Source organism: Dendropsophus ebraccatus, chromosome 9 (genome assembly GCF_027789765.1).
Source record: "Dendropsophus ebraccatus isolate aDenEbr1 chromosome 9, aDenEbr1.pat, whole genome shotgun sequence".
Lineage (NCBI taxonomy): Eukaryota > Metazoa > Chordata > Amphibia > Anura > Hylidae > Dendropsophus > Dendropsophus ebraccatus.
The window spans coordinates 1,652,650-1,678,751 of NC_091462.1; the positions used below are offsets into that span (position 1 = coordinate 1,652,650).

The 26,102-nt window shown below is 45.9% G+C and overlaps 1 protein-coding gene across 1 annotated transcript in view; it reads left to right on the top strand.

Annotated features, from left to right (window-relative positions):
* Positions 1–25,693, top strand: part of TMBIM1 (transmembrane BAX inhibitor motif containing 1) — a 30,589-nt gene extending 4,896 nt beyond the window's left edge. Inside the window, exons 2-10 of the mRNA XM_069984801.1 lie at positions 12,076–12,378; positions 12,470–12,558; positions 13,994–14,058; positions 14,952–15,005; positions 16,235–16,285; positions 24,721–24,760; positions 24,888–24,925; positions 25,345–25,432; positions 25,559–25,693. Coding sequence (XP_069840902.1) covers positions 12,105–12,378; positions 12,470–12,558; positions 13,994–14,058; positions 14,952–15,005; positions 16,235–16,285; positions 24,721–24,760; positions 24,888–24,925; positions 25,345–25,432; positions 25,559–25,678 — 819 coding nt within the window. The 5' untranslated portion in view covers positions 12,076–12,104 and the 3' untranslated portion in view covers positions 25,679–25,693. The remainder of the gene's footprint in view (positions 1–12,075; positions 12,379–12,469; positions 12,559–13,993; positions 14,059–14,951; positions 15,006–16,234; positions 16,286–24,720; positions 24,761–24,887; positions 24,926–25,344; positions 25,433–25,558) is intronic.
* Positions 25,694–26,102: the final 409 nt, after the last annotated feature.

Below are 26,102 nucleotides of genomic sequence, written 5' to 3' on the forward strand. Positions count from 1 at the left end.
TATATAGGAGCAGTATTATAGTAGTATATTCCTGTATATAGGAGCAGTATTATAGTAGTATATTCCTGTATATAGGAGCAGTATTATAGTAGTATATTCCTGTATATAGGGGGCAGTATTATAGTAGTATATCCCTGTATATAGGAGCAGTATTATAGTAGTATATTCCTGTATATAGGAGCAGTATTATAGTAGTATATTCCTGTATATACGAGCAGTATTATAGTAGTTATATTCCTGTATATAGGAGCAGTATTATAGTAGTATATCCCTGTATATAGGAGCAGTATTATAGTAGTATATTCCTGTATATAGGAGCAGTATTATAGTAGTTATATTCCTGTATATAGGAGCAGTATTATAGTAGTTATATTCCTGTATATAGGAGCAGTATTATAGTAGTTATATTCCTGTATATAGGAGCAGTATTATAGTAGTTATATTCCTGTATATAGGAGCAGTATTATAGTAGTTATATTCCTGTATATAGGAGCAGTATTATAGTAGTATATCCCTGTATATAGGAGGCAGTATTATAGTAGTTATATCCCTGTATATAGGAGCAGTATTATAGTATTTATATTCCTGTATATAGGAGCAGTATTATAGTAGTATATTCCTGTATATAGGAGCAGTATTATAGTAGTTATATCCCTGTATATAGGAGCAGTATTATAGTAGTATATTCCTGTATATAGGAGCAGTATTATAGTAGTTATATCCCTGTATATAGGGGCAGTATTATAGTAGTTATATCCCTGTATATAGGGGCAGTATTATAGTAGTTATATTCCTGTATATAGGGAGCAGTATTATAGTAGTATATCCCTGTATATAGGAGCAGTATTATAGTAGTTATATCCCTGTATATAGGGGTAGTATTATAGTAGTTATATTCCTGTATATAGGGGCAGTATTATAGTAGTATATCCCTGTATATAGGAGCAGTATTATAGTAGTTATATCCCTGTATATAGGGAGCAGTATTATAGTAGTATATTTCTGTATATAGGGAGCAGTATTATAGTAGTTATATCCCTGTATATAGGAGCAGTATTATAGTAGTATATTCCTGTATATAGGGGCAGTATTATAGTAGTATATTCCTGTATATAGGAGCAGTATTATAGTAGTATATTCCTGTATATAGGAGCAGTATTATAGTAGTTATATCCCTGTATATAGGAGCAGTATTATAGTAGTTATATTCCTGTATATAGGAGCAGTATTATAGTAGTTATATTCCTGTATATAGGAGCAGTATTATAGTAGTATATTCCTGTATATAGGAGCAGTATTATAGTAGTATATTCCTGTATATAGGAGCAGTATTATAGTAGTTATATTCCTGTATATAGGGAGCAGTATTATAGTAGTTATATTCCTGTATATAGGGGGCAGTATTATAGTAGTTATATCCCTGTATATAGGAGGCAGTATTATAGTAGTTATATCCCTGTATATAGGAGCAGTATTATAGTAGTATATTCCTGTATATAGGAGCAGTATTATAGTAGTTATATTCCTGTATATAGGGAGCAGTATTATAGTAGTTATATTCCTGTATATAGGGGGCAGTATTATAGTAGTTATATCCCTGTATATAGGAGCAGTATTATAGTAGTTATATCCCTGTATATAGGAGCAGTATTATAGTAGTATATTCCTGTATATAGGAGCGGTATTATAGTAGTTATATTCCTGTATATAGGGAGCAGTATTATAGTAGTATATCCCTGTATATAGGAGCAGTATTATAGTAGTATATCCCTGTATATAGGAGCAGTATTATAGTAGTTATATTCCTGTATATAGGAGCAGTATTATAGTAGTTATATCCCTGTATATAGGAGCAGTATTATAGTAGTATATTCCTGTATATAGGAGCAGTATTATAGTAGTATATTCCTGTATATAGGAGCAGTATTATAGTAGTTATATTCCTGTATATAGGAGCAGTATTATAGTAGTTATATCCCTGTATATAGGAGCAGTATTATAGTAGTATATTCCTGTATATAGGAGCAGTATTATAGTAGTATATTCCTGTATATAGGAGCAGTATTATAGTAGTTATATCCCTGTATATAGGAGCAGTATTATAGTAGTTATATCCCTGTATATAGGGAGCAGTATTATAGTAGTTATATTCCGGTATATAGGAGCAGTATTATAGTAGTTATATCCCTGTATATAGGGGCAGTATTATAGTAGTTATATTCCTGTATATAGGAGCAGTATTATAGTAGTTATATCCCTGTATATAGGAGCAGTATTATAGTAGTTATATCCCTGTATATAGGGAGCAGTATTATAGTAGTTATATTCCTGTATATAGGAGGCAGTATTATAGTAGTATATCCCTGTATATAGGAGCAGTATTATAGTAGTATATTCCTGTATATAGGGGCAGTATTATAGCAGTATATTACTGTATATAGGGGGCAGTATTATAGTAGTATATTCCTGTATATAGGAGCAGTATTATAGTAGTATATTCCTGTATATAGGAGCAGTATTATAGTAGTTATATCCCTGTATATAGGAGCAGTATTATAGTAGTTATATTCCTGTATATAGGAGCAGTATTATAGTAGTTATATCCCTGTATATAGGAACAGTATTATAGTAGTTATATTCCGGTATATAGGAGCAGTATTATAGTAGTTATATCCCTGTATATAGGGGCAGTATTATAGTAGTTATATTCCTGTATATAGGAGCAGTATTATAGTAGTATATCCCTGTATATAGGAGCAGTATTATAGTAGTTATATCCCTGTATATAGGAGCAGTATTATAGTAGTATATCCCTGTATATAGGAGCAGTATTATAGTAGTATATCCCTGTATATAGGAGCAGTATTATAGTAGTTATATCCCTGTATATAGGAGCAGTATTATAGTAGTTATATTCCTGTATATAGGAGCAGTATTATAGTAGTTATATTCCTGTATATAGGAGCAGTATTATAGTAGTTATATCCCTGTATATAGGAGCAGTATTATAGTAGTTATATTCCTGTATATAGGAGCAGTATTATAGTAGTTATATTCCTGTATATAGGGGCAGTATTATAGTAGTTATATTCCTGTATATAGGGGGCAGTATTATAGTAGTATATTCCTGTATATAGGAGCAGTATTATAGTAGTTATATTCCTGTATATAGGAGCAGTATTATAGTAGTTATATCCCTGTATATAGGGGCAGTATTATAGTAGTTATATTCCTGTATATAGGGAGCAGTATTATAGTAGTTATATTCCTGTATATAGGAGCAGTATTATAGTAGTTATATTCCTGTATATAGGAGCAGTATTATAGTAGTATATTCCTGTATATAGGAGCAGTATTATAGTAGTTATATTCCTGTATATAGGAGCAGTATTATAGTAGTATATCCCTGTATATAGGAGCAGTATTATAGTAGTTATATTCCTGTATATAGGAGCAGTATTATAGTAGTTATATCCCTGTATATAGGAGCAGTATTATAGTAGTTATATTCCTGTATATAGGGGGCAGTATTATAGTAGTATATTCCTGTATATAGGAGCAGTATTATAGTAGTTATATTCCTGTATATAGGAGCAGTATTATAGTAGTTATATCCCTGTATATAGGGGCAGTATTATAGTAGTTATATTCCTGTATATAGGGAGCAGTATTATAGTAGTTATATTCCTGTATATAGGAGCAGTATTATAGTAGTTATATTCCTGTATATAGGAGCAGTATTATAGTAGTTATATTCCTGTATATAGGGAGCAGTATTATAGTAGTTATATCCCTGTATATAGGGGGCAGTATTATAGTAGTTATATTCCTGTATATAGGAGCAGTATTATAGTGGTATATCCCTGTATATAGGAGCAGTATTATAGTAGTATATCCCTGTATATAGGAGCAGTATTATAGTAGTATATCCCTGTATATAGGGGCAGTATTATAGTAGTTATATTCCTGTATATAGGAGCAGTATTATAGTAGTATATTCCTGTATATAGGAGCAGTATTATAGTAGTATATTCCTGTATATAGGGGCAGTATTATAGTAGTTATATTCCTGTATATAGGAGCAGTATTATAGTAATTATATTCCTGTGTATAGGAGCAGTATTATAGTAGTATATTCCTGTATATAGGGGCAGTATTATAGTAGTATATTCCTGTATATATAGGGGCAGTATTATAGTAGTATATTCCTGTATATATAGGTGCAGTGTTATAGTAGTTATATTCCTGTATATAGGAGCAGTATTATAGTAGTATATTCCTGTATATAGGAGCAGTATTATAGTAGTTCTATTCCTGTATATAGGGAGCAGTATTATAGTAGTTATATCCCTGTATATAGGAGCAGTATTATAGTAGTATATTCCTGTATATAGGAGCAGTATTATAGTAGTATATTCCTGTATATAGGGGGCAGTATTATAGTAGTTATATTCCTGTATATAGGGGGCAGTATTATAGTAGTATATTCCTGTATATAGGAGCAGTATTATAGTAGTTATATCCCTGTATATAGGAGCAGTATTATAGTAGTATATTCCTGTATATAGGAGCAGTATTATAGTAGTTATATTCCTGTATATAGGAGCAGTATTATAGTAGTTATATTCCTGTATATAGGAGCAGTATTATAGTAGTTATATTCCTGTATATAGGAGCAGTATTATAGTAGTTATATTCCTGTATATAGGAGCAGTATTATAGTAGTATATTCCTGTATATAGGAGCAGTATTATAGTAGTATATTCCTGTATATAGGGGCAGTATTATAGTAGTATATCCCTGTATATAGGAGCAGTATTATAGTAGTATATTCCTGTATATAGGGGGCAGTATTATAGTAGTTATATTCCTGTATATAGGAGCAGTATTATAGTAGTATATTCCTGTATATAGGAGCAGTATTATAGTAGTATATTCCTGTATATAGGAGCAGTATTATAGTAGTTATATTCCTGTATATAGGAGCAGTATTATAGTAGTATATTCCTGTATATAGGAGCAGTATTATAGTAGTTATATTCCTGTGTATAGGAGCAGTATTATAGTAGTATATCCCTGTATATAGGGGGCAGTATTATAGTAGTATATTCCTGTATATAGGAGGAGTATTATAGTAGTATATTCCTGTATATTTAGGGGCAGTATTATAGTAGTTATATCCCTGTATATAGGAGCAGTATTATAGTAGTATATCCCTGTATATAGGAGCAGTATTATAGTAGTTATATCCCTGTATATAGGGGCAGTATTATAGTAGTTATATCCCTGTATATAGGAGCAGTAATATAGTAGTATATTCCTGTATATATAGGGGGCAGTATTATAGTAGTATATCCCTGTATATAGGAGCAGTATTATAGTAGTATATTCCTGTATATATAGGGGCAGTATTATAGTAGTATATCCCTGTATATAGGAGCAGTATTATAGTAGTTATATCCCTGTATATAGGGGCAGTATTATAGTAGTTATATCCCTGTATATAGGAGCAGTATTATAGTAGTTGTAGCATAATATAATAAACCTGATATAATAAGCCTTGTATAATGGTTCTGTGCGTTTGGTTGTCGCTCTCTCTTGTAGTTATGGCGTCCTGTTTGGTTTTTCCCATTGACGCTCTCAGGTGTTGCAGTCGTCTCTGGGCTCAGGATGTGATAACTTGTATCTGTATCCTTGTGAGACCTCCGCCTTATTCCCCCGGGATCCCAGCATCTTACATCAGGAAGGATGCCGGGGAGCGGTCGCCATAGTGTTCTGCGTCATCTTATAGATACAAGATGGTTACCATATACCTCGTTCGGACACAGCTTGGGGGGATTGGTGGGGACCCCTAAAGTGATGTTCAGTACCTCATCTGCTCTCTAGGGGCAGCAGCTTCTATAGATAACCTAATCAATCATTGTTCAGATAAGTGGGTGGGGCTTAGCAGGAAGGGTGTGGCCACAGTAAAACACGTTAACGATCATTTACACCTCTGCATATGTGATTGGGATCAGCGATCTCCAGAGCTGACAGGGCATGCTGGGAGTTGTAGTTCTGTATCAGCTGGAAGACATCATTGTCTCACCTGCTGCTGCCTTCACATCTGATAGTCTGGTACAATGTCTCATTATAGTAAATCATCTCTCCCTCTTTACTTCTTCTATTGCACCCTTCACCCACTCACAGCGCACTTTAGATACGCTGAGGAAGGAAGTCAAAGTGTGGTTTCTTTCGTGTTTGACATTTTAGAGGATGGACGCAAGCTAGACAGCTCTCTGCTTAGGTCCACTCTGAGCCCTGGCCCACTGCCAGGTCCCCCTACTCTCAAGGGTCAGTCTTAGTTAGGTCCCGTATGGGTAGGAAGCAAGACACGACACAGCTAACAGTTTCTTCTCAATTTACTCTACACAACACTATGCAGTGATAAACTCCTACAGGAGAGGACAAGTCAGAGATCATCTCAACCCCCGCGGTGGACTAGGAGAGTCACAGTACAGGACAGTATCCTCAGACAGCAGTAAGCTAGGAACTGATCCGGATAGAGCAAAGTTGCCAAGAGCCTAAGAACTCTATCTCGCAGCGCGGTTGTCAGCAGGAAATCCTCAGCATTCCGCTTATCCCAAGTAGCAAGGTCTGGGGCTTGCATCACCCTCATAGGACGGGTCACCCGACACTGGTGGGCATTAGGTGGTGCAAAGACCCAAAGGTCAACACACGGGCACAAGCATTCTCTTCTTCTTCTAAGTATTCTTCTACCTCATCCTCCAACGTCCCGGCAGAGCACAGTACTACTTGGGTTGTGACTCCAACAACATCCTCCTCTCTGCTCCTCTGATCCTTTGTATCTGTCAACACGACTGTACTCCTCACTGTATTCCTGTCAAAGATCTGGTTGCCGTATTGTCAAGTGCTTTATCAAGGGAACTATCAAGTGTATGGCACCATGTCAAGAGAAAGCTGTATTACCTGCTGCACACAAGTACTTTCTAAGTAAAAACGATATTATTTATGGTAGAGAGACTCTGTGATTCTTCACCTCACACCGACACAGCGTACACTACAGCCTTGGGAGACTTCCCCTTTGTGTGAGTGCCAGCTCCGATACTCCAGGAGGGTCACTACACCACTTCGGCCCACCGTGATATCATCCCAATGGACCCCGTAGCAGCCCGGCAGGACACTGACCACAGGGGAACAAGGTATAACCGGCCTTCTAAACTAAAAGCAGGTGTGCCGCCATACCTGTGTGCCCAACCGGCACTGGCGTCACAATGTAACATCACTATTTTGGCCAACCCACCATAGGACTGGCGTCACACCTACCTCACCACCTAGCAAGTGACCGGCGGATCCTCCGACACAACACCTCAGGGGGTCACCACTCTATATTATATAGGAGATCCCGGATACACAGTCTGTTATATTATATAGGAGATCCCGGAGACGTAGTGTATTATATTATATAGGAGATCCCGGAGACGTAGTCTATTATATTATATAGGAGATCCCGGAGACGTAGTCTATTATATTATATAGGAGATCCCGGATACACAGTCTGTTATATTATATATGAGATCCCGGAGACGTAGTCTATTCTATTATATAGGAGATCCCGGAGACGTAGTCTATTCTATTTTATAGGAGATCCCGGAGACGTAGTGTATTATATTATATAGGAGATCCCGGAGACGTAGTCTATTATATTATATAGGAGATCCCGGATACACAGTCTGTTATATTATATATGAGATCCCGGAGACGTAGTCTTTATATTATATAGGAGATCCCGGAGACGTAGTCTATTATATTATATAGGAGATCCCGGATACACAGTCTGTTATATTATATATGAGATCCCGGAGACGTAGTCTATTATATTATATAGGAGATCCCGGAGACGTAGTGTATTATATTATATAGGAGATCCCGGAGACGTAGTCTATTCTATTATATAGGAGATCCCGGAGACGTAGTCTATTATATTATATAGGAGATCCCGGATACACAGTCATATTATATATGAGATCCCGGAGACGTAGTGTATTATATTATATAGGAGATCCCGGAGACGTAGTGTATTATATTATATAGGAGATCCCGGAGACGTAGTCTATTCTATTATATAGGAGATCCCGGAGACGTAGTCTATTATATTATATAGGAGATCCCGGATACACAGTCATATTATATATGAGATCCCGGAGAATTAGTGTATTATATTATATAGGAGATCCCGGAGACGTAGTCTATTATATTATATAGGAGATCCCGGATACACAGTCTATTATATTATATAGGAGATCCCGGAGACGTAGTGTATTATATTATATAGGAGATCCCGGAGACGTAGTCTATTATATAGGAGATCCCGGATACACAGTCTATTATATTATATAGGAGATCCCGGAGACGTAGTGTATTATATTATATAGGAGATCCCGGATACACAGTCATATTATATATGAGATCCCGGAGACGTAGTGTATTATATTATATAGGAGATCCCGGAGACGTAGTGTATTACATTATATAGGAGATCCCGGAGAAGTAGTCTATTCTATTATATAGGAGATCCCGGAGACTTAGTCTATTATATTATATAGGAGATCCCGGATACACAGTCATATTATATATGAGATCCCGGAGAATTAGTGTATTCTATTATATAGGAGATCCTGGTCTCTGTCTCTCTCGGTGACCCGTCCCCTGTCTCTCTCGGTGACCCGTCCTCTGTCTCTCTCGGTGACCCGTCCTCTGTATCTCTCGGTGACCCGTCCTCTGTCTCTCTCGGTGACCCGTCCCCTGTCTCTCTCGGTGACCCGTCCTCTGTCTCTCTCGGTGACCCGTCCTCTGTCTCTCTCGGTGACCCGTCCTCTGTCTCTCTCGGTGACCCGTCCTCTGTCTCTCTCGGTGACCCGTCCTCTGTCTCTCTCGGTGACCCGTCCTCTGTCTCTCTCTGTGACCCGTCCTCTGTCTCTCGGTGACCCGTCCTCTGTCTCTCTCGGTGACCCGTCCTCTGTCTCTCTCGGTGACCCGTCCTCTGTCTCTCTCGGTGACCCGTCCTCTGTCTCTCTCTGTGACCCGTCCTCTGTCTCTCGGTGACCCGTCCTCTGTCTCTCTCGGTGACCCGTCCTCTGTCTCTCTCGGTGACCCGTCCTCTGTCTCTCTCGGTGACCCGTCCTCTGTCTCTCTCGGTGACCCGTCCTCTGTCTCTCTCTGTGACCCGTCCTCTGTCTCTCTCGGTGACCCGTCCTCTGTCTCTCTCTGTGACCCGTCCTCTGTCTCTCTCTGTGACCCGTCCTCTGTCTCTCTCGGTGACCCGTCCTCTGTCTCTCTCGTGGACCCGTCCTCTGTCTCTCTCGGTGACCCGTCCTCTGTCTCTCTCGGTGACCCGTCCTCTGTCTCTCTCGGTGACCCGTCCTCTGTCTCTCTCTGTGACCCGTCCTCTGTCTCTCTCGGTGACCCGTCCTCTGTCTCTCTCGGTGACCCGTCCTCTGTCTCTCTCGGTGACCCGTCCTCTGTCTCTCTCGGTGACCCGTCCTCTGTCTCTCTCGGTGACCCGTCCTCTGTCTCTCTCGGTGACCCGTCCTCTGTCTCTCTCGGTGACCCGTCCTCTGTCTCTCTCGGTGACCCGTCCTCTGTCTCTCTCGGTGACCCGTCCTCTGTCTCTCTCGGTGACCCGTCCTCTGTCTCTCTCGGTGACCCGTCCTCTGTCTCTCTCGGTGACCCGTCCTCTGTCTCTCTCGGTGACCCGTCCTCTGTCTCTCTCGGTGACCCGTCCTCTGTCTCTCTCGGTGACCCGTCCTCTGTCTCTCTCGGTGACCCGTCCTCTGTCTCTCTCGGTGACCCGTCCCCTGTCTCTCTCGGTGACCCGTCCCCTGTCTCTCTCGGTGACCCGTCCCCTGTCTCTCTCTGTGACCCGTCCCCTGTCTCTCTCTGTGACCCGTCCCCTGTCTCTCTCGGTGACCCGTCCCCTGTCTCTCTCGGTGACCCGTCCCCTGTCTCTCTCGGTGACCCGTCCCCTGTCTCTCTCGGTGACCCGTCCCCTGTCTCTCTCTGTGACCCGTCCCCTGTCTCTCTAGGTGACCCGTCCCCTGTCTCTCTAGGTGACCCGTCCCCTGTCTCTCTCGGTGACCCGTCCCCTGTCTCTCTCGGTGACCCGTCCCCTGTCTCTCTCGGTGACCCGTCCTCTGTCTCTCTCGGTGACCCGTCCTCTGTCTCTCTCGGTGACCCGTCCTCTGTCTCTCTCGGTGACACGTCCTCTGTCTCTCGGTGACCCGTCCTCTGTCTCTCTCGGTGACCCGTCCTCTGTCTCTCTCGGTGACCCGTCCTCTGTCTCTCTCTGTGACCCGTCCTCTGTCTCTCTCGGTGACCCGTCCTCTGTCTCTCTCGGTGACCCGTCCTCTGTCTCTCTCTGTGACCCGTCCTCTGTCTCTCTCGGTGACCCGTCCCCTGTCTCTCTCGGTGACCCGTCCCCTGTCTCTCTCTGTGACCCGTCCCCTGTCTCTCTCTGTGACCCGTCCTCTGTCTCTCTCGGTGACCCGTCCTCTGTCTCTCTCTGTGACCCGTCCTCTGTCTCTCTCTGTGACCCGTCCCCTGTCTCTCTCTGTGACCCGTCCCCTGTCTCTCTCGGTGACCCGTCCCCTGTCTCTCTCGGTGACCCGTCCCCTGTCTCTCTCTGTGACCCGTCCCCTGTCTCTCTAGGTGACCCGTCCCCTGTCTCTCTCGGTGACCCGTCCCCTGTCTCTCTCGGTGACCCGTCCTCTGTCTCTCTCGGTGACCCGTCCTCTGTCTCTCTCGGTGACCCGTCCTCTGTCTCTCTCGGTGACCCGTCCTCTGTCTCTCTCGGTGACCCGTCCTCTGTCTCTCGGTGACCCGTCCTCTGTCTCTCTCGGTGACCCGTCCTCTGTCTCTCTCGGTGACCCGTCCTCTGTCTCTCTCGGTGACCCGTCCTCTGTCTCTCTCGGTGACCCGTCCTCTGTCTCTCTCGGTGACCCGTCCTCTGTCTCTCTCGGTGACCCGTCCTCTGTCTCTCGGTGACCCGTCCTCTGTTTCTCTCGGTGACCCGTCCTCTGTCTCTCGGTGATGTCTATTTTCAGAGCAGCGGTCTCTCGATGAGTCAGGTAGGCGCGGTGCAGCAGAGCTGTGCGGGTGCGGTCTCTTCTCTTCCAGGAATGTGATGGTGCCGGCTCTGCCGGGAGGATCCTCTGAGGGCAGCTCGCTCTCTCTGCTGCGCTGCACCCGCCTGAGCTCATGTAGCAGAGCTGTAGTTGCTGCGCAGTACGGCCGTGTTCGGGGCAGGCTGCGATTTTCACTGCTGTAGTTGGGTTTTGCTTTCCACCAGTGTGATGGCTGTGAGAGCGGAGGAGTCGTTACAGTGTGTCAGCCTTTATACTCTGGGACCAGGACCAGCTCATGCTCAGCCACAGACAGGAGTGGCGCGGTCCATGGAATAAAGCGGACGTTATACTGCCGCCTGTGGATGGGACGAGCGTTGCGCCTGCCATGATGCTCGGTCTTTCTGGAATGTTCCAGGACTTTGTACAGCAGGCGGTGTATACAGTATACAGCTGGACCAGGACAGATCTGTGGGCTAACCGGGTCATAGCAGAATAGTGATCACCAACCAGCGGCTGCTCTTTAGCTGCTGCACAACTACAACTCCCAGCAGGCGCGTACAGCATTTCCCATTCAGTAGGGCAGTGAGTGTGAGGGGACAGGAGGAAGCTGCATCACATAGGATACACAGAGACTATAGTGTGAGTTATGGGACAGGAAGAAGCTGCATCACATAGGATACACAGAGACTCTATAGTGTGAGGAGACAGGAGGAAGCTGCATCACATAGGATACACGGAGACTATAGTGTGAGTTATGGGACAGGAGATCTATGTCACTGATGTACGCCCTTTATAGCTACCCCCTATGATTTGCCCCAGTGACGTTATTAGGCCATCTGGGGGGGCACAATGTTCCTAAGTTGGAGGATTTCTTTGTCCTCGTCTGAATTTTCTATATACTGGAGAAAGTTGTTAGATGGTGATTGGTAATTTTGTTCTTTTCTTCCTTCAGGATTTTAGTTTGGTGTGTGAGCTCCGGCCATGTCCTATCCCAGTGCCCCCCCACCGTACAACGATCGAGACCCATTAAATAACCCTGGCGGATACCCCCAACCTGCTGGATACCCCCAACCTGCTGGATACCCCCCCAGCAATTACCCGCAGCCTGGAGGCTATCCTCCCCCTTATGGCCAACCTGGTGGATTTTACCCACAGCCACAGCCTGGAGGATACCCGGGGGGCTACCCAGAGCCTGGAAACAATGAGCCCCCCAAGCCGGTAATGCCGATGCTTCCAAATATCCCTCTCAACCCAGGTAAGTTTCACAGACAGACATGTGCCCCCTGGAGGCTTCTCAGCTTCTGGCGGAATCTATGAGACCCCCAGTAACTCTGTGACCTGTGCAGGTGACTCGGGGATATACAACACAACCGATGGCGACGGACAGTTTGGTTCTTGGGATGACAAAGCTGTGCGCCACGCCTTCATCCGTAAGGTGAGTCACAGTGATGGGAAGGGACATGTGACTACACAGGGCAGATTGTAGTCTGTTACCATGGAGACACACAGATCTGCACTGGAGGTGGATGATAGAAGATTATTTACAGAGTTGCTTCATCTTTTCTTTTAGATGAAGAGTACAGGAGATTAGTAGAGAAGTCTACACTCTAGTAGTAGGGAGGCCCCATCCAGGTGGTGGTAGTAGGGAGGCCCCATCCAGGTGGTGGTGGTAGTAGGGAGGCCCCATCCAGGTGGTGGTGGTAGTAGGGAGGCCCCATCCAGGTGGTGGTGGTAGTAGGGAGGCCCCATCCAGGTGGTGGTGGTGGTGGTAGGGAGGCCCCATCCAGGTGGTGGTGGTAGTAGGGAGGCCCCATCCAGGTGGTGGTGGTAGTAGGGAGGCCCCATCCAGGTGGTGGTGGTGGTAGGGAGGCCCCATCCAGGTGGTGGTAGTAGGGAGGCCCCATCCAGGTGGTGGTGGTAGGAGGAAGGCCCCAGGGGTCAGGTGTCACACAGATGCAGGTTGGGGGCGGGGTGTCCTACAGATGCAGGTTGGGGCGGGGGTGTCGGGGGTTATACAGATGCAGGTTGGGGCGGGGTGTAGGGGTCATACAGATGCAGGTTGGGGGCGGGGTCATACAGATGCAGGTTGGGGGCGGGGTCATACAGATGCAGGTTGGGGGCGGGGTGTCGGGGGTCATACAGATGCAGTTTGGGGGCGGGGTCATACAGATGCAGGGTGTAGGGGTCATACAGGGCGGGGGTGGCGGGGGTCAAACAAATGCAGGTTGGGGGCGGGGTCTCACAGATGCAGGGTAGGGGCGGGGGGCACACAGATGCAGGTCGGGGGTGTCGGGGGTCAAACAGATGCAGGGTGGGGGCGGGGGTGTCACACAGATGCAGGTTGGGGGCGGGGTGTCATACAGATGCAGGTTGGGGGCGGGGTGTTTGGGATCATACAGATGCAGGCTGGGGGTCACACTGATGCAGGTTGGGGCGGGGTGTAGGGGTCATACAGATGCAGGTTGGGGGCGGGGTCATACAGATGCAGGTTGGGGGCGGGGTGTCGGGGGTCATACAGATGCAGTTTGGGGGGCGGGGTCATACAGATGCAGGTTGGGGGCGGGGTGTAGGGGTCATAGAGATGCAGGTTGGGGTGTCGGGGGTCATACAGATGCAGGTTGGGGGGCGGGGTCATACAGATGCAGGTTGGGCGGCGGGGTCATACAGACGCAGGTTGGGGGGCGGGGTGTAGGGGTCATACAGATGCAGGTTGGGGGGCGGGGTCATACAGATGCAGGTTGGGGGGGCGGGGTCATACAGATGCAGTTTGGGGGGCGGGGTCATACAGATGCAGGTTGGGGGCGGGGTCATACAGATGGCGGAGGGGTGGCGGGTGGATACGGATTCCTCACCAGCTTCATGTTTTTCAGGTCTACGCCATCATAGCGCTGCAGCTCCTGGTCACGGTGGGCTTTGTCGCCATCTTCACCTTTGTGTAGGTGTCGCCCATAACAGATAAGACGTCCATATTTCTTGTAATGTGCTGTAATCCGGCATCTATAGTGAGGACAGGTGGAGTATACCGCCATATTACTACACTGTTTTCTGTGTATATACCCTCTAAGGCCGAGGTACAGACTGCAGGAAGGTCACACAAATGCCCCCCGCCCCCCAGCCCCTGCAGGATAGAAACTCAAGTGCCTTAAAGGGGTACTCCGGGAAGGAAAAAAAAAATCTAATCCACTGGTGTCAGAAAGTTCTATAGATTTTTTATTTACTTCTATATAAAAATCTCCAGTCTTCCAGTACTTATCAGCTGCTGTATGTCCTGCAGGAAGTGGTGTATACCTTCCAGTCTGACACAGTGCGCTATGCTGCCACCTCTGTCCATGTCAGGAACTGTCCAGAGCAGCAGCAACTCCCCATAGAAAACCTCTCCTGCTCTGGACAGTTCCTGACATGGACAGAGGTGGCAGCAGAGAGCACTGTGTCAGACTGGAGAGAATATACCACTTCCTGCAGGACATACAGCAGCTGTTAAGTACTGGAAGACTGGCGAGAATACACCACTTCCTGCATGACATACAGCAGCTGCTAAGTACTGGAAGACTGGAGAGAATACACCACTTCCTGCAGGACATACAGCAGCTGCTAAGTACTGGAAGAGTGGACTGCCTCTTTCTCTCTTACCCCTCGGTCCACCTCCCAGCTGAAGGTTTGTTACACTGTCTCCAGGCTGATACTGTTACCTGCACTGATACACTGTACAGGAGTTGGTGCTGTTGATTGTACAGGGATAGAGCTGTATATAGGATGGCTCCTGCATATAGTGAGGGCCGTATACTGTGTACTGCGCTACACACTATGCTGTGTGTGTCTTTCCTGCAGGGAGCCTGTGTACACGTTTGTGAGGAGGAATCCAGCTGTATACTATGTATCCTAGTGAGTATACAGCATAGCCTGTCCTGTATACCCTGTGTCCTATATACCCAGTGTGTCCTATATACCCAGTGTGTCCTGTATACCCAGTGTGTCCTGTATACCCTGTGTGTCCTGTATACCCTGTGTGTCCTGTATACCCTGTGTGTCCTGTATACCCAGTGTGTCCTGTATACCCTGTGTGTCCTGTATACCCTGTGTGTCCTGTATACCCTGTGTGTCCTGTATACCCTGTGTGTCCTATATACCCAGTGTGTCCTGTATACCCTGTGTCCTCTATACCCCATACTCAGTGTGTACTGTATACCTAGTGTGTCCTGTATACCTAGTGTGTCCTGTATACCCTGTGTGTCCTGTATACCCTGTGTGTCCTTTATACCCAGTGTGTCCTGTGTGTCCTGTATACCCTGTGTCCTCTATACCCCATACCCTGTGTGTCCTGTATACCCTGTGTGTCCTGTATACCCTGTGTGTCCTGTATACCCTGTGTGTCCTGTATACCCAGTGTGTCCTGTATACCCAGTGTGTCCTGTATACCCAGTGTATCCTGTATACCCAGTGTGTCCTGTATACCCAGTGTGTCCTGTATACCCAGTGTGTCCTGTATACCCAGTGTGTCCTGTATACCCTGTGTGTCCTGTATACCCTGTGTCCTCTATACCCCATACCCAGTGTGTCCTGTATACCCAGTGTGTCCTGTATACCCAGTGTGTCCTGTATACCCAGTGTGTCCTGTATACCCTGTATACCCAGTGTCCTGTATACCCTGTGTGTCCTGTATACCCTGTGTGTCCTGTATACCCTGTGTCCTCTATACCCCATACCCAGTGTGTCCTGTATACCCAGTGTGTCCTGTATACCCAGTGTGTCCTGTATACCCAGTGTGTCCTGTATACCCAGTGTGTCCTGTATACCCAGTGTCCTGTATACCCTGTGTGTCCTGTATACCCTGTGTGTCCTGTATACCCTGTGTCCTCTATACCCCATACCCAGTGTGTCCTGTATACCCAGTGTGTCCTGTATACCCAGTGTGTCCTGTATACCCTGTATACCCAGTGTGTCCTTTATACCCAGTGTGTCCTGTATACCCTGTGTGTCCTGTATACCCTGTGTGTCCTGTATACCCTGTGTCCTCTATACCCCATACCCAGTGTGTCCTGTATACCCAGTGTGTCCTGTATACTTGAAAGCCATGCCACCTGTATAACTGTATTCTATGTTCTACTCTACAGCGCTGTGTTCTTTGTTACGTACATAGTTCTCGCCTGCTGTCAGGGGCCACGGTGAGTTACATCCTGTATTATACCCCAGAGCTGCACTCACTATTCTGCTGGTGGGGTCACTGTGTACATACATTACATTACTGATCCTAAGTTACATCCTGTATTATACTCCAGAGCTGCACTCACTATTCTGCTGGTGGGGTCACTGTGTACATACATTACTGATCCTGTATTATACCCCAGAGCTGCACTCACTATTCTGCTGGTGGGGTCACTGTGTACATACATTACATTACTGATCCTGTATTATACCCCAGAGCTGCACTCAGTATTCTGCTGGTGAGGTCACTGTGTATATACATTACATTACTGATCCTGAGTTACATCCTGTATTATACTCCAGAGCTGCGATCACTATTCTACTGGTGAGGTCACTGTGTACATACATTACTGATCCTGTATTATACCCCAGAGCTGCACTCACTATTCTGCTGGTGGGGTCACTGTGTACATACATTACTGATCCTGTATTATACCCCAGAGCTGCACTCACTATTCTGCTGGTGGGGTCACTGTGTACATACATTACTGATCCTGTATTATACCCCAGAGCTGCACTCACTATTCTGCTGGTGGGGTCACTGTGTACATACATTACTGATCCTGTATTATTCTCCAGAGCTGCGATCACTATTCTGCTGGTGGGGTCACTGTGTACAGTCATGGCCAAAAGTTTTGAGAATGACACAAATCTTCTATTTCCCATGATCCTCTGCCCTCTGGTTTTCTGTGTGTTTGTCAGATGTTTTTATCACATACAGAAATATAATTGCACCATATTCTGAGTAACAGAATCTTATACTGACAGCTAGATGAGTTACTGCAGCAAGTCTATAATATTTGCAGTGTTGCGGCTTCTTCTTCAGGACCTCTGCAATTCTCCCCGGCTGCTCTCAATCACCTTCTGGACCAAATCCTGACTGATAGTCGTCCATTCTTGCACAATCAATGCTTGCATTGTCAGAATTTCTTGTTTTTTGTTTGTCCACCCGTCTCTTGATGAGTGACCACAAGTTCTCAATGGGATTAAGATCTGGGGAGTTTCTGGGCCATTTAGTTATCCCCTTTGCTTTATGGCCAGGTGCTCCATCATGCTGGAAAAGGCATTGTTGGTGGCCAAACTGCTCTTGGCCGGTTGGGAGAAGTTGCTCTTGGAGGACGTTCTGGTCCCATTCTTTATTCATGGCCGTGTTTTTAGGCTGTGAGAACGTATGGTGGTAATTGAGTGCATAAATTGTACACATAAATAAATATAAATACAATACAATCAATTGAATATGTATGGGCTAAATATAGATAATTTTGCCCTTGTATGGTATCTGACTATATATAGTAGTTAAACAATATATGGTTACACAATCAACTATGGAAAGACGTTCAATATCTGTTCAAATGAATATCTAGACGTATAGACGGTGAGTTATGCCGGTATATCTGGCGCTCCAGGCACTGATATGCAGCCGGGATCCAGGATTAGGGGCCATACTTTAGGGGTTAGTGTGGAGAATGTCACCGAAAACCAAAGGCTTCCAACTCTGCCTTTAGGCCGTGAGGTCCTATTGTTTGGAAGATGCTTCTCCACTCTTGCCGTGACATTTTGGCAATGAACTTACCTCCTCCCCACTCAGTTGAATAGCAGTAAATGTAGTAGCTCTTATTTTTCTGTCCTGCGCGTGTTTGGTGAATCCTCTTGTTATATTCTAGAAGTGTTCTGCTATTCTTTTCTTCAGGCATCTCGAAGTTCTCCCTATCTACTGTTTATTACATGGCCATTGGGTAATGTAAATGACATTCTCTGAGATGCACGACATCGTCCCTTTGATTTTATATTCATAATTGTTGGTGGTAGATATTATTTTATCGGTGCGTCTTGGGAACTGAGTGATTTTGCAGTTGTTACATAATGTTATGTCTGGGTTGAGTGTGTTTTGTATAGAGTTGGGTTTTTTCTCTATGGTTGGAGCGACTTGTGAACCTAAATTCGGTGCTTTGGAGTATATGATGGGTGGTTTAAGGGGAAGTAGCGGACCTAATATTTTGTCATCCCTTAGATGGTGCCAATGTTTATGGATGATTTTGTGTATCTGTTTGTGACTGGAATTGAATGATATGATAAGTTTGGCTGAGTGTGTAGGATCTTGTGTTTCTATTGTGGTGTCTGATGGTTGGTTGAAAAATGATGATGATCTGTCAAGTGAGCGAGTTTTTTGAAGGGCTTTGTTTAGGATCTCTTCAGGGTATTGTTTTATTTGGAATTGTTCTTTGAATTTCTCTACTGCTGTGCAATTACGTCGCAATCTTCTGAATTGGCCAAACGGTATATTGAGAAGCCACTGTGGGAGGTGGCAGCTGTCAAATCTAATATAACCGTTTTTGGCCGTGGGTTTACGGTATGTATTACATGTTAGTGAAGAAGAGTTGGCTGTAATTTGAAGATTTATAAATTCGATGGATTGGTGACTGGTGAGAAGTGAAAGTTAAGTTAAAACGGTTGGAATTAATAGTTTCTATGAATGTTAGAAAATTGGCCTCTGTTCCTTTCCACAAAATGATGATGTCGTCAATGTAACGTTTCCACAGCACCAGGTCTGCTCCTAGGTGGGGTAGTATGTAGTGTTCCTCCCAATACGCCATGAACTGGTTGGCGTAGCTAGGAGCAAACCTGGTGCCCATGGCCGTCCCGGATTATCTGGAAATAATCTATCAAAATAAAAATAATTGTGAGTATGAATTCGCTGCTCCTTAGTATGAATTGGGTCTGCTCTTCTCTGAGTGAGCTATCCTGTCCTAAAAAATGTTGTATAGCTGAAATTCCTAGAGAGTGATGTATACAAGTATATAAGGAGCTGACGTCCAGTGTGGCTAGAAGCCAATCCGATTGCCATTCATGTTTTTCTATTATTTCAATAATTTGTGTAGAATCTTTGATGTAGGTGGGGGTTTGTTTAACATATGGTTGTAGTATCCGGTCTATATACTGAGAAAGATTTGCCGTCAGTGAGCCAATCCCCAATATTATTGGGCGTCCAGGGGGGTAGTTGGATGTTTGTGAACCTTTGGGATACAATAAAAAACTTGGATTCTACATTCTGTATTGGTAATGAAATGATATTCTGATTTGTTAAAAGGGTAGTGCGGCGCCAAGAAATTATTCACAAAATAACACACATTACAAAGTTATACAACTTTGTAATGTATGTTATGTCTGTGAATCGCCTCCTTCCCCGTGTCCCTCCACCCCCGCACGTGTACCCGGGAGTGTGGTGCATTATACATACCTGTCACGTGCCGACCCCCGTCTCCGATCTTCTGCTAAGGACGTCATCTTCGGACAGACGGCCGAATCGCTGCCGCCGTCCCCCCTCTGCCGCGTCATCGGCTGCTCAACCGCGATTGGCTGAGCTTAACTGTGCTCAGCCAATCGCGGCTAATGTATGCTTCTATGCAGCTGAATCCGTGTCTTCTCCCTCCCTGTGCTCTAATGTACCCCCTCCCTCCGTCCCATCACACTGCCTGTCTCTCTCCCCGCCTCTATTATACCTTCTGCCCGGTTCCAAGCAGCGGGGTGAGCGCTACTTATCTAAAACTCACCCTGCTGCGGAGGCCCCCCCCCCGCCCGGTCCCAGCTGGATCAGCAGTCCCCTAAACAGTCCTGCGCTCACCCTCCCCGCTCCTTACCGGCGGGTTGAGCGCTCCTGCACCTCCCTATGCCCGGTCCCTTGCAGGAGCGCTCACCCGATGAGCGCTCCTGCACCTTCTCCATGTGCACCAGTCCTCACTGAGGCGCAGTGGGGCACGGAGGCTGTACTCACCGCGCCTCAGTGATCAGCTCCCCGGCGCCTGGTCCAGTGAGTGAGGACTGGTGCACATGGAGAAGGTGCAGGAGCAAGCGGCGGGTAAGCGCTCCTGCAAGGGACCGGGCATAGAAAGGTGCAGGAGCGCTCAACCCGCCGGGAAGGAGCGGGGAGGGTGAGCGCAGGACTGTTTAGGGGACTGCTTGGACCGGGGGGGGGGGGGGGGCTCCGCAGCGGGGTGAGTTTTAGATAAGTAGCGCTCACCCCACTGCTTGGAACCGGGCAGAAGGTATAATAGGGGCGGGGAGAGAGACAGACAGGCAGTGTGATGGGACGGAGGGAGGGGGTACATTAGAGCACAGGGAGGGAGAAGACACGGATTCAGCTGCCTAGAAGCATACATCAGCTGCTCAGCCGCGATTGGCTGAGCACAGTTACGATGACGTGGCAGAGGGGGGACGGCTGCAGCGATTCGGCCATCCGTCCGAAGATGACGTCCTTAGCAGAAGATCGGAGACGGGGGTCGGCACGTGACAGGTATGTATAGCGCACCACACTTCCGGGTACACGTGCGGGGGTGGTGGGACACGGGAAGGGAGCGATTCACAGACATAACATACATTACAAAGTTGTATAACTTTGTAATAATTTATTAGTGCCGCACTACCCCTTTAAGTATGCCTAATGCTTGGGCTTCCATGCATAATTTGTGTAACTGATTAGTGTATTTTACTCTTGGGTTTGAGGGTAGTGGTATGTAGGTAGTTCTATCTTGTAATTGGCGTCTACATTCTGCTTTGTATTTGTTAGTATCAAGTATGACAGTCCCCTCCCCCCTTTATCTGCTGGTCTGATGGTTATTTGTAAGTCTTTTATTGCTTTTCTTTCTGTGTAAGATTGTTTGGTTGACGTTTAAATTTACCTACTGATTTTTGAGTTTATTTAATCATATTATCTACATATCTCATTACACATAGATTACTGACACTAAACAGATAAATTAGTTTTGGATATTATAAAGATGTAAATTTTTTTGGTACATTCTCATCTTATTTGCATTTTATTATCATGAATTATTATTCTTATTTTTTATTACTTTAATTTTATTCTTATTTTTACTTTTATATTCTTCCAACATATATGGTACATGTATACTCTCATTTATATATGTTTATAGATGTATAGATGTTACGATACCAACCAAATTCACATATGTGTCGGATATATCAGTATGGATGCAAAACCTGCATCGGGTTTCCAACAGTATTCACATGGGGAAGTTCCACATGCGTCTCATATGCGATTTCTGCACAAACAGATCTGCTATATCTGCTGCAGGAAAACAATATGCTAATAAAGTGACACTCAGTATATCAGTATATTGCCACATATGAACTATACATTTAAGTATTGATACACAGAACTATATTTATACCATGGATAACACCTCGTTTAAAATGAAGCCACAGAAGTGAAATCCAGTCCGCCTATTAGCAGAAGCTTGGAGAACCTCAGGCCTGCAATTAACATGGTCTTAACATATATTCAAATGCTGCACACACAAACAGAACCCATTTGCAACTCATTACTGAGGAAAGAGCAGCGTATAGCTCTGCAACGCGTCTAAGGGCCCTATTCCACCGGACGATTATCGTTTGCATAATCGTTAACGATTAACGATCTCAAACGACCGCTATTGCGAAAGACCTGAAAACGTTCGGTCATTTCCATGGAACGATAATCGTTACTTATGATCGTAATTGCGATCGTTTCTCTTCGCTATTTATTCGCTATTGCGTTCGTATCTATTGCGAACGACCGAACGATGTCTTATTCAATGCGAACGATTTGCGAACGAGCAACGATAAAAATAGGTCCAGGTCTTATAAAGCGATCAACGATTTCTCGTTCGGTCGTTAATCGTTAACTGCATTTCAACCGAACGATTATCGTTCAGATTCGAACGATTTAACGATAATCTGAACGATAATCGTCCGGTGGAATAGGGCCCCAAGAGTTGTTACAATTACTGAATCTACCACAAAGATACACTGTGCTACCACCAGCACCAGTCCTATTATCTACCTGTCTGTGGCATATTGGATGCACTGCGAACACTTCCATACCGACAGTGATTACGGGAGCAGCGCCCAGACAAGGGTGAACATCCATCTGTATCGGGAGAGACAACCAGATACTGAGTATATTGCTGTGAGCCGCTCCAAACAAGACCCTCTCCTCACCTTATGAAGAACGCATGATACGAGGAAAGCTCCCGATGACGTCTCTAAGCAAGAGAAGCTAAACAATCCTCTACCTGCCTCCTACAACCTGCGGCCGCAGACATCGCAGACACAGAATCTTCGGACTGGTGAGAGGTGGACATCCACTGGTTTCATACATTTAAATACATCACCTCTGTGAAAATGTTATTAATTGTTACAATCTACATTGAATTGACAAACAGAGGAACAATAACCAATTCAATCTAAGCACAGTAGTAACAAATCACGGCAACTTGCAAGGGCCCTGCAGAATCGTATTTTATCAACTACAACTTATAAAAACCCACCATGTTTACATCTTGAACTATATTATTTACAACTTTACGGTTATTTTATGTGATATGTACATAGAGATTATATGTGTATGTGTATAGTTACTTATGTTTCCATGAATTTTAACCTATTTTGATTAAGACAAAAAGTGTTTTACATAACTGTGACTCATTTATATTATGAGACTCATATCATTCAACATGTTTTTGTATATATATTTAGTACCAAATATTATTATAGCACCATTTAAGGGGTATTGCTAGAGAGCCTACTAATTACACATATACTTTATGGTTTTTGGTGCCAGCCAAGTAGTGCACTCGTTATACACCCCCCCCACAATTCTTACACCAGAACCCCCTAAGACTGTGAGAGAGACTATTACCTTGGCTGAGAAGCACCCCCACACATGAATGGTTTCAGGATGCCGGTTACATTGGCATGTTTACATGGTTACAGTAGCGCTCACCTCCTCTTCTCCCAATAAGCTGTTCTCCAGATGTCCCAAACAATCGGAAAGGGGATTCATCAGAGACAATGACTTTCCCCCAGTCCTCAGCAGTTCACTCCCTGGACCTTTCCCCCAGTCCTCAGCAGTCAGCTCCCTGGACCTTTCCCCCAGTCCTCAGCAGTCAGCTCCCTGGACCTTTCCCCCAGTCCTAAGCAGTCAGCTCCCTGGACCTTTCCCCCAGTCCTCAGCAGTCCTCTCCCTGTACCTTTCCCCCAGTCCTCAGCAGTCCTCTCCCTGGACCTTTCCCCCAGTCCTCAGCAGCCCACTCCCTGCACCTTTCCCCCAGTCCTCAGCAGTCCGCTCCCTGGACCTTTCCCCCAGTCCTCAGCAGTCCGCTCCCTGGACCTTTCCCCCAGTCCTCAGCAGTCCACTCCCTGGACCTTTCCCCCAGTCCTCAGCAGTCCGCTCCCTGGACCTTTCCCCCAGTCCTCAGCAGTCCACTCCCTGGACCTTTCCCCCAGTCCTCAGCAGTCCACTCCCTGTACCTTTCCCCCAGTCCTCAGCAGTCCGCTCCCTGGACCTTTCCCCCAGTCCTCAGCAGTCCGCTCCCTGGACCTTTCCCCCAGTCCTCAGCAGTCCGCTCCCTGGACCTTTCCCCCAGTCCTCAGCAGTCCGCTCCCTGGACCTTTCCCCCAGTCCTCAGCAGTCAGCTCCCTGGACCTTTCCCCCAGTCCTCAGCAGTCCGCTCCCTGGACCTTTCCCTCAGTCCTTAGCAGTCAGCTCCCTGGACTTTTTGCAGAATATCAGTCTGTCCCTGATGTTTTTTCTGGAGAGAAGTGGCTTCTTTGCTGCCCTCCATGAGACCAGGCCTTGCTCCAAGAGTCTCCGCAGTCTCACAGTGCACAGTGCAGATGCCCTCACACCTGCCTGCTGCCATTCCTGACCAAGCTCTGCACTGCTGGTAGCCCCATCCCGCAGCTGACCACACTTCTAAGAGACGGTCCTGGCACTTGCTGGTCTTTCTTGGGCGCCCTGGAGCCTTTTTGGCAACAATGGAACCTCTCTCCTTGATGATGTGATAGATTGTTGACCGAGGTGCAATCTTTCTAGCTGCCATACTCTTCCCTGTTCGGCCATTTTTGTGCAATGATGACTGCACGTGTTTCTTTAGAGATAACCATGGCTAACAGAAGAGAAACAATGATGCCAAGCACCAGCCTCCTTTTAAAGTGTCCAGTGGTGTCATTCTTACTTAATCATGACAGATTGATCTCCAGCCCTGTCCTCCCCACACCCACACCTGTGTTACTGGAGCGATCACTGAAACAATGTTAGCTGCTCCTTGTAAGGCCGGGCTGCAATGATGGTGAAATGTGTTTTGGGGGATAAAGTTCATTTTCTAGGCAAATATTGACTGTGCAAGTAATTGCTGTTAAGCTGATCCCTCTGTATAACATTCTGGAGTATATGCAAATTGCCATTTTCAAAACTGAAGCAGCAGGCTTTGTAAAAATTAATATTTGTATCATTCTCAAAACTTTTAGCCATAAGTGTTCATACATTACATTACTGATGCTGTATTATACTCCAGAGCTGCGCTCACCATTACAGTCTTGTGTGATTGATTTGCAGGAGACGCTTCCCATGGAATGTGATTCTTCTGAGTTTGTTTGTGAGTATTTTGTTCAGTCTCTGTTGTAGTCGTAGTCAGATGGGTTGGGGGCCCCTCAGCAGTGATCAGTAATAGATGGGATCACGTGACAAGTTGGGACTATTACTGAAATCCTTTCTCTCCGCAGACGCTCGCTATGTCCTTTATGACGGGAACCATTGCCAGGTATGTATCGCCGCTGTAGAGAGCGGCCATGTATAGCCTTATAGTCATGTGATAGTGGGGCTCTAGGATTGAATACAGGGCAGGTGATCATCTGCTCTGCTGACCTCATCAGTCTAAGCTCCTGGAGACCTTACAGATCACAGTTATCAACTCATCCCTTCCCCTCGTCATGTGACATAACCAGCCCCCTATATAACCCCACCCCCTCATCATGTGACATCACCAGCCCCCCTATATAACCCCACCCCCTCGTCATGTGACATCACCAGCCCCCCTATATAACCCCACCCCCTCATCATGTGACTTCACCAGTCCTCCCATATAACCCCACCCCCTGGCTGTGACATCACCAGCCCCCTATATAACCCCACCCCCTGGCTGTGACATCACCAGTGATGGATATATTGTTGTGTCTTCAGCTTCTACAGTACACGGGCGGTGCTGATCTGTCTGGGGATCACGGCCATCGTTACCATCGCTGTCACCATCTTCTGCTTCCAGACTAAGGTGAGGTGGCAGGTTGTGTCTGCACCCCCCCCCCCCCATTTCCCCTCTAAGGGTGGCTATCCAGGTGTGGCAGGGCGGGGCCGTTGTGTGCTGATGTCATGTGACTGGCTGCCTCTGCCCTGACAGGTGGATTTCACCTCGTGTGCTGGACTCTTCTCCGTGCTGGGAATCGTCCTCTTCATCACCGGCATTGTGACCGCCATCGTCCTGGCCTTTAAATATGTGAGTATAGTGTTCAGGAGCTGAAGATGGCGGCAGGAGGGCGGGATCCATCCATGGGAGGAGCTAAGGGATCCGCCGATCGCTCCCCAGGGATCAGCAACTTTTGTGGGACTGCAACACGGGCCACCCTTGTCCTCCATCCATAGCAATACCGCACATGGCCTGAGGAGCGGCGCTGTGTCAACAAGAGACACTATATGGATGCCTGAAAATGGCGGCCGAGCCCCAAAACTACAAGAAAGAGAAAAGAGTGCCATGCCCTCCACTCTCCCATTACTCCCTCTCCTCCCCCGCCATCCTCCACAATCATTTCCTTCCCTCCCCCATCCTCCTCCCTTCCCCCACCGTCCCCCCAACACTCTCTCCCTCTCTTCCCCTATCCTCCTCCCCTCCCCCGCCGTCCCCCCATCACTCTCTCCCTCTCCTACCCATCACTCTCTCTCCCTCT